The 16,266-nt window shown below is 38.0% G+C and overlaps 2 protein-coding genes across 2 annotated transcripts; one reads left to right on the top strand and one right to left on the bottom strand.

Moving 5' to 3' along the window:
* Positions 1-1,530: 1,530 nt before the first annotated feature.
* Positions 1,531-2,466, bottom strand: LOC126493953 (olfactory receptor 52J3-like). Its single transcript, XM_050131093.1, has one exon. It carries the CDS (start codon positions 2,464-2,466, stop codon positions 1,531-1,533), a length of 936 nt encoding a protein of 311 aa, XP_049987050.1.
* Positions 2,467-12,848: 10,382 nt separating this feature from the next.
* LOC126493918 (olfactory receptor 52D1-like) lies at positions 12,849-13,820 on the top strand. The gene has a single exon (XM_050131058.1). It carries the CDS (start codon positions 12,855-12,857, stop codon positions 13,818-13,820), a length of 966 nt encoding a protein of 321 aa, XP_049987015.1. The 5' UTR covers positions 12,849-12,854.
* Positions 13,821-16,266: the final 2,446 nt, after the last annotated feature.

Below are 16,266 nucleotides of genomic sequence, written 5' to 3'. Positions count from 1 at the left end.
TTTTTTTTGTTAGCTATCTATTGCCCAGCAATTTACAAGGGCCTATCAACTGGAGATAGCTTCTGGGTTAGTGATGTGTCCACTTATCCTTTCTGCTCTGTGGCTGCATCTGACGCAGACCTGTGTAGGTCCTGGGCATGCTGCCTTGGTTTCTGTGGATTCATATGTTCATTGACTCTGTTGTTTCAGAAAATCTGTTTTTTTTGGAGTCCTCCAACCCCTCTGACTCTTACACTCTTTTTGTCTCTGGGTCCCTTGAGTTCTGAGGGGAGGGAGTTGATGGAGACATTCTGTTTAGGACTGAATATTCCAAGGTCACTCATTCTCTGCATATTTCTGACTATTTTCTCACTGTGTATTCCTGGATACCCTGAAACTAGCTTTGTAGACTTACAGGGATCCACCTGCCTCTGCCTCCCAAATGCTGCAATTAAAGTCATATACCACCACAGCTGCTTTTTACTTAAACTTAATTCCATCAACTTTAAAAGAACATAGGAAACACAATCTTTGAATGACAATATTTAGAAGATCTTTTTTCTAACCTCCATTAATTAGTTCCAGACACTTTAATGAACTCTAGTTCATAAAAACACAAGATAATTAATCTTCTGTGTTTGTAAGCACCGAATATTTTCTTAGTCCATTTAGTAATGGCATATAACTGCAAAGGTGATTGTCTGCTTATGACAACTTATCACCTGAAAATTAGCTCTAGACTCCTGAGGAGCAAGACTGTTTTATATTTCATTATTCTTTTCTGTGTACATTATCTTCTGTCAACAGAAAATCATGATTAATAATAAAAAATGCCTGTAACTCAGAAGTTCTGGAGAAATTATCTCCTTGAGTACAATGCAAGGTATTTGGAAGAATACCCAGATAACTACAGTTAATGTTGGCAAAACTGAAATTTTATTTTGTACATTAAATTCACTCACTGTTACAAAGGTTCAATCATAAAATGCTGCTTTTAAATTTTTATTCATTCAAATTTTCTTATAAATATTATCTATACACTTTAATGTAAATACTGGGTACACTTCATACTTCCTCACAAAGAGGTAGCAGCCAAGTGAGGACACATGGTGTAAACTAAACAAATACATTTATAAAACCTAATTCAATATCTCACTGATAATCTCAGATCCATCCAAAATATAAAAGTTATGTTTGAGAATTTTTATTTGAATTTATTCATTTTATCACAGAAAATCAAGGATGTTAAAGTCAAGTAATTATTTCTAAGCAGAAAATTATATTAGTCTCAAAGAGTCACAGAGACTCACATGGTCTCTGTATTAAAGACTAATGGAGTTTTCTCTTCCTCTCCCAGTAGTGAAATCCTCTAAGGAAAATAATATAACACTGAATACTAAAGATTCAATACCCCTAAACATTCTGCAATGCCTGTTTCTTTAGTCAGGATCACCTTCAGTAAAGTTTCCTTCTAGTGACAATCTAGAGAAGTATCAAAATTGACAACTTGGGCCATACTTTCACCCTTTAGAACTAAAGAAATGCAGCCCCTTACTTGGAAGTGAAAGTGTGGACCACACGCTCACGGATCTGCTTGGTTCGCACACCATAGATTATAGGATTGAGGGCTGGTGGGATGACCACATAGAGGTTGGCAACAAGAATATGGGCATAGCGAGGGATGTTTTTTCCAAATCGGTGGGTGAGGAAGGAGAAGAGGGAGGGTGTGTAAAAAACACACATGACTCCAACATGGGAGCCACACGTGCCCAATGCTTTTTGTCGTGCATCTTTAGAAGGGAGGCAAAAAACAGCACGGAGAATATAAGCATAGGAGATTCCAACCAAAGCCACATCCAAAACAAGGAAAGACGCTACAAAAAGTCCATAAATGCCATTGATGCGAATGCTGGCACAGGCCAATTTAGCAATGCCCATGTGTTCACAGTAGGAGTGAGCGATAACCCGGGCTTCACAGAAGGGCAGACGGTGGGTTAGGTATAGAATGGGCAGCATGAGCAGAACTGGGCGCATCACAATACCCACACCAATGCCTACCAACATCCGGGGTGTCAGAATGGTTGTATAGCGGAGTGGCACACAAATAGCAGCATAGCGGTCAAATGCCATTGCCAGCAAGACTGCGGACTCCATTCCTGTGAAGGTATGTATCAGAAACATCTGAGCTACACAGTTTCCAAAACCAATTTCATGTGCGTCAAACCAAAAGATACCTAGCATCCGAGGTACTGAGGATGTGGAGAGCGCTACGTCAATGGCGGATAAGATGGCTAGAAAGGAGAACATAGGATCTCTTAGAGTACGGTCTATCCAGATGACCCATAGAATTGTGGTATTCCCCAGCAAAGCCATTAAGTAGATACAGCAAAAAGGCATGGAAATCCATCCGTGGACATTCTCAAGTCCAGGAATGCCTACAAGATAGAAGGTGTCTGGGTGGAAAGTAGAAAAGTTGGTGTGGAGCATCTTGCCATTGACGAGAGAAGTAGTAACTCTAGAAGAAAAGCTAGGAGTTAGATGCACTTAGCTTACCACATCTCTGTGAACATTTTTTTCTAATTTCACATAACTTTTATTATAGTGTGTTGCCATCTGTATTCTATTAGTAGTTTATTATCAATTTTGCTAGTCTGTAAGTTAATATAGATATTTACATATAGAAGACAGCACAGGCTAATAAACATTTGGTTCTATCTGTTGTTTCTTGCAGATGATGGAGGATGCTTGCATTCATAAACTACCTACTTTGCAAACCTTTATGTTCAAGCTAAAACACTGTTGAATTGGACACAGATTACACTGTGCAACTTGTACTTTCCTTTTGACCCAAAAGTTAAAAGTTGTCCCCTTCCTTTTAACTCTGTGGCCACTCTATCAGCATCTTTGGTAAACTGGGGATGTGTGGTGGGAAGATTTTGTTTGTTTGTTTGTTTGATATGGTTTTTGTTTGGTTTACTTATTTGTAAATCTGAGTGTAATTTGACTATTCCTATGTACCACAGAAATATTTTTTCAATGACAATTCAGTTGCTACTTGGAATGTAACTATTACTTTTTATTTTATTATTTTTAAAATTTCCATTTCTATATTCATTGCTAATAATACTATATTACAGGAGATTTCCAGTCCAGTACATATATAGCAAACTGACTATATTGCCGCAGAACATCTCCCTATTCTCTCTTTTCTCAACCCACCCTTCTCACTAGTCTCTTTGTTTTCATTTCTTTCCAATGTTTTGTGCTTCAAAATATGAGTTCAAAATCCAATCTATGACTCGTGGAAAGGTCATCATTTATAACGGGTTCCTCTCCAAGGTTTCAAACATTATTTTACTATTTCACAAAAGCCTCATATAAATCCTGAAGTTTAATTTCAAATACACAAAGTTTTTGTTTATATTATAATCTCAGTCTTCTTTCTATGATAAAATGTTTTAGTGTAGTACATCAAAATAATCACAGAAAGTCAGACCTAATCATTGCATAAAGAATCTGCAGTGTGTGGAAGCATATTGGTGTGACTAGATACATGAAACAACAGAAAATCTAGTGGGTTCGTAGCTTGTTTGTTCAGTGTCAACAATGATACTTATTTAGAACACTTGTTCCCTAATGAAGATTTGTTTTTCATTAGCTCAACCTCCTGATGTAACTCACATACACCCACACAGAGCTGAGCTTAAGTAGTGGCACAAACATGTGAACCATGGCAGCTCAGAATCATCTCATCTACAGGAGTAAATACATATCCTGGTTGCAATAAGTTGAATAAAGCCCACATACTCAATATTTTGTGAAATTTGAAGACATAGACCAGGATACCCTGCAGTTTTCCCCTTCACTGCATGTGGGCAAAAGATTTGCCTCAGTGAAGACAGCTGGAGGAAGCAAGCACAGCGAAGTAAAGTTGGTAACACAAGGCTGCAGACCCCCCTGTTTGTGGTTCCTTACACCTCACAGTATTCTTCCCCTCCTCCTCCTTCTCCTCCTCCTCCCACCTCGAATGCCCCTCTCTCGCTCCCTCTATCTTTGGAAAGAAAACATATATAGGACTAAAATAAAAAGCAGATGATATCGAGGGATATAGAAACAGAGGAGAAAGTAAACGTTTAGAAGAAAGGAGATGAGACCAAGGGAAAGAGAGAAAAAATAACTCAACTCTAAAGGTATCCATAGAAATGAGAGCAAAATTCAGTCTTGAGAATAATTTGTTACTATTTTTAGTATCTCCCTTCTGGTAAATAAATTCCTCATACACCATCCTTCTGGAGTCTCTACATCCCCTACCCCAGTCCTCTATAAATCAGATTCCTAAGTCTGCATTTGACACGGATTCTCTGAAAGCCTTATAATTGCTGCTATTCTTAAGCTTATTCCATAAGCTCATAAACAGTCATCCTCATCATCATTAGGAATGGATATTGCTATATATTACTGGGGGTGGATGCCATTATTTATAGCAGTAATTAAATTTCCTCTGCAGATGACAATTTGAAAATACAAGTGCCCCGACATGTTCCAGTAAAGATATGAGGCTGGATCTCTCTGTAACATGAACTAGAGACTGTCTTTTACTAAGTTCAGTTGCATAGGGTTTCTAAACCATTGAAGAGGAGTCTAATCAATATCTTGTCTATGGCATATTTCGCAGGAAGCTCACCTCCAGCTGGGGTGGGTCTAGAGACCTTTTGTGTGTTTCCTAAAAGTACGAGATCTTTATAATAGCATCCCGTGGAGTCCCTGGTGGCTGTCTAAAGTTAACATCAGCTCAAACCTGTTTTATCTCTCAGAATGATCTCTTCAGAGGCTCTTGGGAAAGACTGCATTTTCTTCCTCAGGGCCAGGTAGCTTGATGTTGATTGGAAAGTCTCCCCATCTCCTTCTCTCCAAACACACACATTGAAGCTTGGAAATGAGAGGTACAACAAACTGCCACACAAAGTATCTATGTAAGAAGAGACTTCCTGGGAACATTTCGATTCTCATTTTCTGAGAAATCATAATTATGCCAAGATATTAACAATTCACATGTCTCACTTTTCACATCCACGTCTTCACACTCCCCAACATTCACTCAGACATCCTGGATCCCAAGTCATCCAAGGACTCTCATCTCTTCTCCAGACAGGCTAAACTTACTGATCTAAACATAAAATAATACAGTTGGAGCCCACGAGACTGTACAGGGAATGTACAGCAGACAGATCTATCAGGCCAACCCACAGGAAGTACATATGTGCACATGTGCACATCCATGTGAAGCAACCCTTTCTGCAGAGCTGCGGGAACACTTGGCTTTTGGAAAAGTCACTGTCAAATATGTAAAAACCTTGTGAAGCCATGACCCCTCCCTTCAAAATGGGGTTTATTCCCAAAATACTTCAGCAGTGTGACTTCTCCTGCACAGGCATTGGAATGACAAGTGAGTGGTCCATCCCCCACCCCACCCCACCCCTGCCCCCACCACACACACCAGGAGACCTTAGAGCAAGAACATTCATTCTTTGTTCTAACAGTCAAATATACATAGAGTCAACATTCCAAAATTACCTTTGCTAACAGACCGCATAGGAATTTCAAAAGGATAGGAAAATCTTACCAAACAGGCCTGGGTGTGGGTCAGGAATTTCTCCTTGGGTGCTGACTCTTTCCTGGGTGGTGTCACCTATTCTGGAGTGCTGCCCTCTTTGTGATTTTAAAATGTACTTGATATCATTGTTTTTCCTGTGGAATTTTTTAACCGCTTCTGTAAACCTAGTGACCTGAGGGAGAGCATCCCTTTTCCCTCCTATTCCTCCTCCTCCTCTTCCTCCTCCTCCTCCTCTTCCTCTTTCTCCTCCTCCTCCTCTTCCTCCTCCTTCTTTTCTCAGTTTACTTGCTCCAAGTGATAAAGAACGTGTAGCAGTAGCGTATGTGAGTTGATTTATTTCATTTACTGTCAGATCCAATTAGCCAGGGTATTTCCTACTACAGCAAATCTTAGCTGGACCCTGTCGGGGTGCTGAGGCTAATACTCAAGGTCCTTGGCAGAATGGTAGCAGAAAGATTGTAGGGAAACTAAAGCCTCTAAAATAACCAACTTTTAAACCTGCCTTGCAATAGATTTATTGTCACATAATATTTTGCTATAGTTCAAATAAATGTAAACCTTATTACTTTTATTTGCTACCTAAGGAATATTAGCCAAGATAATGATTAAAAATATTTTTATTTATTATATAATGTTAAAATTAATTGTCACAAATAACCTACCAATCTGCATTCATTTATTTATCAACAAAGTAATTAGGTTAGAAAAACCTTACCAATTCAATTCACTTACATGCTAAATGCTTTTAGAATCTACTCATTTGGGGCTGAAGATGTAGCTTATTTGGCAGATAATCTTGCATTGGTGAAGATCGGGTTCAGTCTCTATCACCACATAAACAGGGCCTGGCACTAGTATAATGCCAGTGTTGAGCCAGCCATGAGAAACAGATCATCCAAAGGAAGTTCTTCCAACCATTATCACCTACCAGTGTTGGGCCTAGCCGTGATAAGCTTAAGGGAGACCTGAGTCTTCGTAGTTTACCCTGAAACAATACCCGGTTGCAGGAAAGACCACAAACTGAGACTGCCCAGGAAGAGACCATCCAAAGGAAATTCAAGATAGGAGCACCTGCCAGCACACATTCACCAGGACACCCCTAGACAAATGTCAGCCAACCAGGGGAGCTTTTAATGGATTTGCAGGGCTGCCTGGCAGGCAGGGGGCAGTCCTGGGCAGGGCCTAGGCACACCACACAGCAGGTCTCCAATGGTGGCTGGTCCCCTGAGCGTCCCTGGCCGCTAGCCATGTTAGCAGTGGGTGGGCAAGGGGCAGACAAATAGGCACACCACCCAACTCCATGCCTCCTTTCTCTATCCCTTTAGAAATAAAACAGAAAAATAAATCAGAATTTAAGAACTGGAAAAAAACACAAGAAACACACAAACACATATGCTCATGCATGCACACGATTGTACACACATAGAGAAAGAGTGTACACACACACACAGAGAGAGAGAGAGAGAGAGAGAGAGAGAGAGAGAGAGAGGGAGAGAGAGCAATGACCCCAAAACAAAATCAGAAATCATAATATACAAGCAAAAATGCACAAATAAGCTTATATGAGACAAAATCGACAAATACTACATGACTGAGTCAATTTTCTATTGGCCATCTACTGCTGGGTGTGTGGCCTGCTCTTAGGTGTGGGAAATATATCCAGTGAGACTTCACTGGAGAAAACTAAGTTTTCCTTTGCAAGTGTATGTCGGCTGCAAATAACTTCTTGGTTGGGGACTCTGTCTGGGTTGAACTTGTGCAGTCCACGTGTGTGCTGCCACAGTCTTTGTGAACCTATATGTTCATCAGTCCTGTTGAGTCTGGAAGACACCATTTCCTTGCTGGCATATATCATCTCTGGCTCTTAGAAATCTTTCTGTCGGGGCTGGAGAGATGGCTCAGAGGTTAAGAGCATTGCCTGCTCTTCCAAAGGTCCTGAGTCAATTCTCAGCAACCACATGGTGGCTCACAACCATCTGTAAAGGGGTCTGGTGCCCTCTTCTGGCCTGCAGGCATACACACAGACAGAATATTGTATACATAATATATATAGAGATCTTTCTGTCTTCTCTTCCTAATAGCTCTCTGAGTCCTGAGAGGAGGGGTTTGATGAAGATATCCCATCTAGTATTGAATATCTCACTCTATACACACTCTCCAATTGAGGCTCTCTGTATTAGTTCCTGTCTACTACAAGAAGAAGCTTCTCTGATGATGTAACTAATCCATGTGTGAAGAAGAATATTGTTAGGAGTCATTTTATTATATTCCTTTAGCAAAACAGTAGCATTCCATTTTCCCATAGTCCCATAATCTATCTAGTCTCTTTGGCTGTAATAAGAACCTTCTAAAATAATGGGTGAGAGCTTCATTTATCTATGGGAATAATGATAAGTATTTGACACTATTTCCATTAAGCAAAATAACAGTACAGGGTTCTCCTCTACCGTATGTGACCACCACTGCCATGGGTTCCTGACCAGGTTTTCAGATATGAATTTATATCTCAGGGGTGGGACTTTACAAATCACAAAGCTATTGACTTCTATCATATTTATTTATATCACTGCTGCAACAATGAGTGTGCACTGACAATCTGGTCAATATTGTATTTCGCAAGGCTCATAAATGGATGCAAATTGTTCATGATTTTTCTTCCCTAAGGTGCCTGTATAGCACCTGTGACACAGTATAAGCTAGCCAAGATGAGAGAAGTTGCCAAGTCACTGCCTGCTTGGTTTCTCTGTTCTGTGACAAAAATATGTGGTATCTCCAGCAATAGATCTTTACAATCAAGTTCTAGTAGAAGAACAAAAGCAATGGCAATAGTCTCTATTCTGTTTTTAGGATCACTGGGATTCTCCATCTATAACCACCATCTTGAGGGAAATTATCTAACATGTGATGTTGAATTTATTTGTTTATTTATTTATTTATAGTTTTTCAAGATGAGACAGGGTTTTTCTGGAGCTTTGGAGACTTTCCTGAAACTAACTCTTGTAAACTAGGCTAGCCTTGAACTCACAGAGATACACCTGCCTCTCCCAAGTGCTAGAATTAAAGGCATGCACCACCACCACCCTGCAATGTTGGAATTTTTCTTTGGTAACTTAAGCCTGGCCCATTTGAGGGTTTTTACTTCAGAGTTTCAATCTGACCACATGACACTTAGTACAAGCTACCCCATCACAGTTTGGAGTGTCATCCTGCAAATTTTACGTAAAACTTCTTTTCCATGTATTCATCACACACTATAGATAGATATAAAGATTCCCAGGCAGATATCACATATATACATAGAGAAACTTTGCTTTCTTTAGGGACACGCACTGATGCTTTAACTTGTAACTCATATCACAAAGCACTGTAGTTCATTATGTATGAGGCTTGTCTAATTAAGTCAGTTTTATCAGCACACAGCAAAGTTCTGGCTCTTTAGAACCCTTTTCATGATCTCAGCACTGCACTGATGGACCATTTTACAGGGAAAGGCAGTGAGAAGGTAAAGAGGCTGAATAACAGCACACAAAGGATATTATGAGATTTAAAACTAGAATTAAAGGGCCTTACTTTGCCAGCCCTCTGCGATGGTACTTTGTTTGTGCTCTAGCAAATAAAGCTCGCCTGAGGTCCAGAGTGTGGAGCGAACCACTAGCCATAGAAGCCAGGCAGTAGAGGCTCACACCTTTAATCCCAGTACTTAGGAGTCACAAATCTTTAATCCCAACACTAGTGAGGTGGAGCAAGAAGGGATATGGCTGGTGGAGAGAGAAATATAAGGCAGGAAGAGACAGGACCTCAGAATATTAAGTCTGAGGGCTTGTAGAGAAAGGTCTGAGGATTTTGTAGCAGTAAGAACTAGTGGCTAGCTGCTCTGCTTCTTTGATCTTTCAGCTTTCAACCCCCGTAAATCTGACACCAGGTTTTTATTATTAAGAACCATTAGAAATCATGCAACAATCCCATTTCTTTTGTATGTGCTTGCTACTTTGAACAAGCTACAAATAATCATTTGGACTTATTATGTTTTAAGAAATATGAAATTTCTGAAGCATGAGAATTATATATGTACAAATAAATATAAATATTGTGTATAGATGTGTGTGTAACATGCACATAAATATTTAGCACATATATGAAGAATACAATCCAATACAACAATAAATTTATACAATCCCAAGTTTTACATCTAAGAAAGCTAGCAGAGTTGATCTTCGTCATGGTAAGCTTTAACTGTCAACTTAATTGCAATAACCTGTGAGGGATTATATGACCCAGGCTGGCTGTGGGCATGTCTGTAGTGCATTGTCTTATTAAGGTAATTGATGTGGGAATCGTGCCCACTGTGTGTTGCAACATTCCCTGGGAAAGGGTTCATGAACTATAAAATGTTAGAAAAATAAAGCTGAGAACAAAGAAGCAAACAAAGAAGCTTGCATGCATCTTCTCTCTATCTGCTCTTGAGTGTGGATGTAATGTGATTAGTTGTTAAAAATGATTCCCTTTACCTCCTTCCACAATGGACTGTGAGCTGGTCTTGTCAGCTTCTCCCCTGCGGTGCTCTTCTTTAGAATACTTTATCACGGCAACAGAAATAAAACTAGAACCCCCACATTTATAAAGAAGGCTGAGCCTCCATCTTTCTTTTCTTGTTTATTTAAAATTAAATGTTGAGATTAAATTTAAACAATTAAAAATGCTCCTGAGTGGGAGGCTGCAGAAACGGAGGAGGAGGACTCCCTGCCTGCCCTGCTTTCTAGAGTCCCGCATTAACAAGATGTGATTCCAAAGATCTTAAGGTTGTCATTCATCCCAAATCTCCAATCTTTTGTTTTGCTTTTTTCTTGATTCCACAAGGAAGCCATCTCTATTCCTTGGTAATGGGTGCCTGAGGTGATGAAAACTGTCCATAACCGGATTCAGTCATGACACGTAGTAAGTCAAGGAAGAACTACAGCTCACTTCATCCTAGTGGATGTTCATCGTGATGCTTGAAGAATTGGGAGTAAGGTAATGAATACACAATAAGTCTTACTTTATGATCAGGTGAGTGTATATAGGCCAAATGGACGTTTCCAGGCCTCTACTCAATGCAACCAATCACTTACACCTGCTTCTATAAGATTTCTTGGGACAATTCCTCCCACTAGTTTTTGTATTAACTGTTTAGAATGGATCTACATTATAAGCAAGAAGTATGTACATAATCTTAATTTTAGAAAGGGGTAAGATTGAGAGAGCTGGATACTTTAATTTTTCTTCTCAACTGAGTGTTCAAAGTTACATTAGGCATGGTCTAGTTTGAAAAAGAAAAGATTAGACTTGGAGGAACTTCTTCATGTAATGAGAAAATGGAACTTTTAATAGTACTTGCAATCAAATTAATACTGAAGGCATGTTTTAATGTCGCATACACAATAATGCTCATCATCATTATTATATCAATATAATTAAATAATGCTAATAATTAATAACTTGCAGGAATAATTTATCAGTGTAATTAATCATGAAAGTCCTGAAGTTAGTGTGTGAGCTAGAATCCAAGTTTATCATTTACCAGCTTTTTAAACTTATAAAGTTACTATGACTCTACTCAACAAGATGGTGGATCAAATTTATGAGTTAATATATGTGTTATTCTCAAAATGACTGCCTTATTATCAATCAATCATAGGTATAAAAGCATAGGATAACATATAATTAATAACTTGCCAAGTATTTTTTTATATTCTTATATATTTTTCTTTATATTCTAAATATATAAATATATATTCTCTTTATATTCTAAACTATATAGTATAGTTTAGAAATTTCATTTATTAAAAATTGCAAACCTGCCTTGACTTAGCTGTCCAACTACTCTATAATTAAAAAATGAAATCCATCTCAAAGTCCTCTGAAGGTCTCATAATGAAAGTGAGCACATAAGTTATATGTAAAATTTCAAATAAAAAACTTATCTAAAATTATTTTGTCTTTCCAATTTTATATTGACACCCAGTCTGAAATACATATTATAAACATGATTTTTGAATGTTGTTAATTTTCATGATCAGAAACATCCTATAATGTAATACTATCTGTAGTAGTAAATGTTTTAGAAGCAGCATTAATAGCGTTTCTAGATATAAAAGAATAACAATAATTCATATATTATGAGACTTACAGAACTTTCAAGGTCATGCTCTAATAATAGATTAAAAATTAAGCAAGTGAAATCATCAATTTATAGAATAAGTCTGGGGATTACAATCAGGCCACAAAGAAACACACTTGACAAAGAAAAATTTGTGAACTGAAGCTTAGATGAAGAAAACCTTTTCTATCAACTTGGCTAAGGAGAGATTGTTTGACTCACAGATAAATAGAAATAAGTTTTAGTAGCTAAAATAATGCTATAATTTGCTTATTGCAAAAATGGCCTAGTAAGGTCAAAAACAAAAGTACAGTGAAGTCATGACGAGCACCTCGCCTTGTTCATCACCTGTTCTCTGACTCTCGTGCTGTCTGCTCAAGCGGCTCTCAGCTAGGGGTGGACAAAGGTACACATAGTCATTCACTGCTGTTGACAGATTAGCCAATGTATTGGTATTCCACTATCATAGGTATGTGTATATGGTCATTTGGAATTTCTCTAAAGTATTGTCCAAATATTATTTTTTAAAAGAGAGGAAATTAAATAAAGGAAGAAAGCCAATCCTCATCTAGTCCTCCATAGACTACTTTTCTTTTTTTTCTTTTACTCCTCACAGCATAATATACACATTCTTCAATTTTCAATCAGTATCAAATGCTTTCCAATGGAATATAATAGAATTTTCAATAATTTAAATCTGTGTTCTGATACTTAAATATCTTCCTCATTTGCACCTATACATCAGTAATGTTACAAAATGGAAATTTATATAGTGATGAAAATAGCAATGTTAGTACACAAAAAGAAAGTATGAATGTTGTTCTCTGTGTGACTAAGGAGAGCAAAGAGTTCAGGGCAAAAACGTTTCATGAAAATCTCATTACAGATATCAACTATTTCTGAATTTGAGTAGTTAGTTTTCAATTGCAGAGTAATTCTGTAAGGATACCTGATTCTTTTATGCCATGATAACTTTTTATTCTACATTTAAGATACAGTAATTTCTCCAATACAGAAGGTACTCCCTGTACGTCTTAACGAGTCAGAGTTTCAAATTTAGAAAGAATTTATGATCCTTTTATAGAAAACATCCATGAAGAAGAAGTTGAGACTCTGACTCTTGTTATGTCTGTCTACAATAAGTCTGATGCCCATCCCTCAACCTTCATTCTCATTGGCATTCCTGGGTTGGAGGCAGCACACATGTGGATTTCCATCCCCTTTTGCATGGGCTACATTTTGGCACTAGTGGGAAACTGTTCTCTTCTGTTCATCATCAAGACAGACTCCAGCCTCCATGAGCCAATGTACCTCTTCCTCTGCATGTTGGCAATGGCTGACCTTGTGGTGTGCACTACAGCTGTTCCCAAACTTCTCAGTCTCTTTTGGTTTCAAGATGGAGAGATTCCCTTTGAAGCTTGCCTCACTCAGGTCTTCCTAATTCACTCTTGCTCAACCATGGAGTCTGGCTTTTTCTTGGCCATGGCATTTGACCGTTATGTGGCCATTTGTAACCCATTAAGACACTCAGCTATTTTGACACACACTGTAACTGGAAGGATAGGTCTAGCTATTGTACTTCGGGGAATAGTTCTTCTCAGTCCTCATCCTTTCTTACTAAGTTGGCTTCCCTATTGCAGGACCAACGTAATTTCCCACACGTACTGTGAGTTCATGGCCCTCATCAAGATTGCCTGTGCTGAGACGAGCATCCGCCGAGCCTATAGCCTCATTGTTGCTTTCCTCACTGGGGGTGTGGACTTCATATTGATCATTTGTTCTTATGTCCTCATACTCAATACTGTCTTCCACCTCCCTTCCAAGGATGCCAGACTCAAGACTCTGGGCACCTGTGGCTCGCATGTCTGTGTCATCTTAGTGTCCTATACCCCTGCCTTCTTCTCTTTCCTCACCCACAGGTTTGGACATAAAGTGACTCCTCAAGTGCACATATTTGTGGCCAACATATATCTCCTTGTACCACCCATGGTGAACCCCATTATTTATGGTGTAAGGACCAAGAACATAAGAAATAGATTTCTCAAAGTGTTCAGTTTTTCCAAGTTTACAAATCTGAATTGGTTTGGTTGAAGAGTGAAATCTAAAAATATTCTTTTACCTAATTTTAGACATGAGTTTGTTTTCTTCATTTTTAAATATTTTTATAAAATTACTAAGGGTTCTCAATGGAAAGTAACTTACAGAGACTTAATTGTTTGCTAAAAATAGGTACAACTGTATTTTTTCTGTGGACTTCAAACCTGTTTCCCAAACAAGGAAGAATTACTCTATGATGATACCCTAATCATTATCCTATAAATAATTGTTTGAGTTTAATTACTATAATTTGCAATACACAATATTTAAATGTTCCATTTAACATAATGCCTGTATCTTTACTATAAAAATATGTTTCTGAATTTGTGTGGAAATTGGGGAATATAGAAAAACAGAAAGCTATGAGGACTTCTTACTTTGAACATACTTTTCATTAGCCATGTAGACAACATTGCATAGTTCTTCACGGCCTGTTGTAATTATTTCTCATTACTACAGTATTATTCTGTCACTTCTTTTTTGAGAGAATCTCATTTGTCACCCATTCTTAAGGTAGAGTGACAAAGCATGGTCTATCACTCATTTTTCATGGAAAGTTTCCTACTTGGTAAAAGATAATAAAATGTAGTTTTAATTGAAATTTAGACAATATTGGTAGCACTTAGATATTTTTAGTAAAATATATTATATTTTCTGAGGTTTTATTAATATCTAACTTTCTAAAAATCATTCATAATAATATTAAAAAATATTCACATCAACTGTGGATTGCGTTGGGTGGGCTACTCAGTCTAGGGGTTAGTAACCCACCCGCAATCAAGTTATTCCAGGGTCTCGGAGGGGCGCTACCTGGAAGGGAGTGAGCTAAGACAGAAGAAGGAGGCCAAGAAAATTTGTCAAAGCCTCAGTTTATTAGGGACGGGTTACAGTTTATATATGGTAAGGGATGAGGGGCAGGGTACTGGATTCTTGCCGAGTGTTCCAGGTCACGTAGGCTAGGTTACATTCAGACAGACAGATAGGTCCAGGAAGTCACGAGTTGCCACACCTGGTTCCCTGGGTAGCTGGAATGTGAGGTGTATTCTGCTAATAGATTAACAGTTAATTGGGTGAGAAGCAGATTCTGTCAATAGAACATAATTATGGGTGTGAGGTTCCCTGCAGACTCCCCAGGGTGATGGTTCCTGTAATGATTGGGGGGAAATGGCTCCTGACACATCAACCAAATATTTAGTCATATTGACAATTAACCTTCATGATATTCAAGATATATGTTTTAACATGATGGCAGTCTCTTTATTTAGGGAACATGGATGTAGTAACAGCCTTTACTTTGAAACAGATGTGATTCCAAGGCAAAAACTTTATCAAAATTTTATTCAAACAAACAAACAAAAAAAAAAACAGCATGTAATATAGAGAAAAGGGAGGCCAAGTACAGGAGATCAAGAGTGAGAGGAGGTTTCACAGATTGATATTCACCATTGGCAACACTTTAAAATTTTCTTTGATTTATCAACAATCTTCTTGAGTAAATTGTCCTATCTCTCAAGCACATACTTCAACTTACTTACTGAGAGTATTTACATGCTAACTATTCTGTTATCTGTTCTCTTAAAAGTATTACTATTCATTTCAAATAATACTTTTATAGTGAAATAATTCTATGATAACAGTTATCACATCCCTTCGCTTTTGAAGCCATCACCATACACCTCAGGACTATATTATTGCTTTGAAACCATTTGTTGCTGGCCAAATTGTCATTAATCTGTTGGTAATTATCATTGCTGTCTAACTGCTGTTAAAACTTGTGTTTGACTTTGATAATTCAATTGTTTCTCAGGGGTGACTCTTACCAGCAATATGTCAAATGGTGGAAAATAAATACAGATAACTCACATATAGCATGAGTGTGCAAATGTTTCTCTAAAGAAGACACAGATACTTTGGAGTCATGTTTTGATGCCTATGTTTTAAATGTGTAACCTTCTGCATCTTACAAGTCAAAACATGTACTATATTATATATAAATGGGAGGTGTCTGTGGTGCAAGAACAAAGGAAAAGACCTAGACTTGATGGTAGAATAAACACAATAAGAAAGATTAATCTGTCAATCAGCTCACATCCTATACAGAAGGTAAACCCAGAGGCAAGTGAAGCCTGTAATTCATCCACAGCCAACAAGAGGATGCTGACGTCATGAGTAATGATTCACTTCTTAAAGCAATAGAGTAGCTTGATGGTAAACTGCTAATCTAAATGTTACCCTGGTGAATTTACCAAATAGTCAACCAATTCAACACACATTTGTCAACATATAGAAATGGAATGTACCTTTTAGTGTCATTTGATATACAGTTAGAATACTTAGACATAGAGCTGTTCCACGACTAGAACAGAAGCACTAAAGGATGATTTCAGTGTCACAGCAAATTCAGAAGAGCCACCGTTGTGACAGGTTTGAATAGCTTTCC

This window comes from Alexandromys fortis, unplaced genomic scaffold, assembly GCF_014885135.2.
Source record: "Alexandromys fortis isolate MF-2015 unplaced genomic scaffold, M_Fortis_MF-2015_v1.1 scaffold_360, whole genome shotgun sequence".
NCBI classification, from domain to species: Eukaryota; Metazoa; Chordata; class Mammalia; order Rodentia; family Cricetidae; genus Alexandromys; species Alexandromys fortis.
Note: the sequence above shows the minus strand (reverse complement) of the source record. Positions and strands in the feature narration are given on the sequence as shown.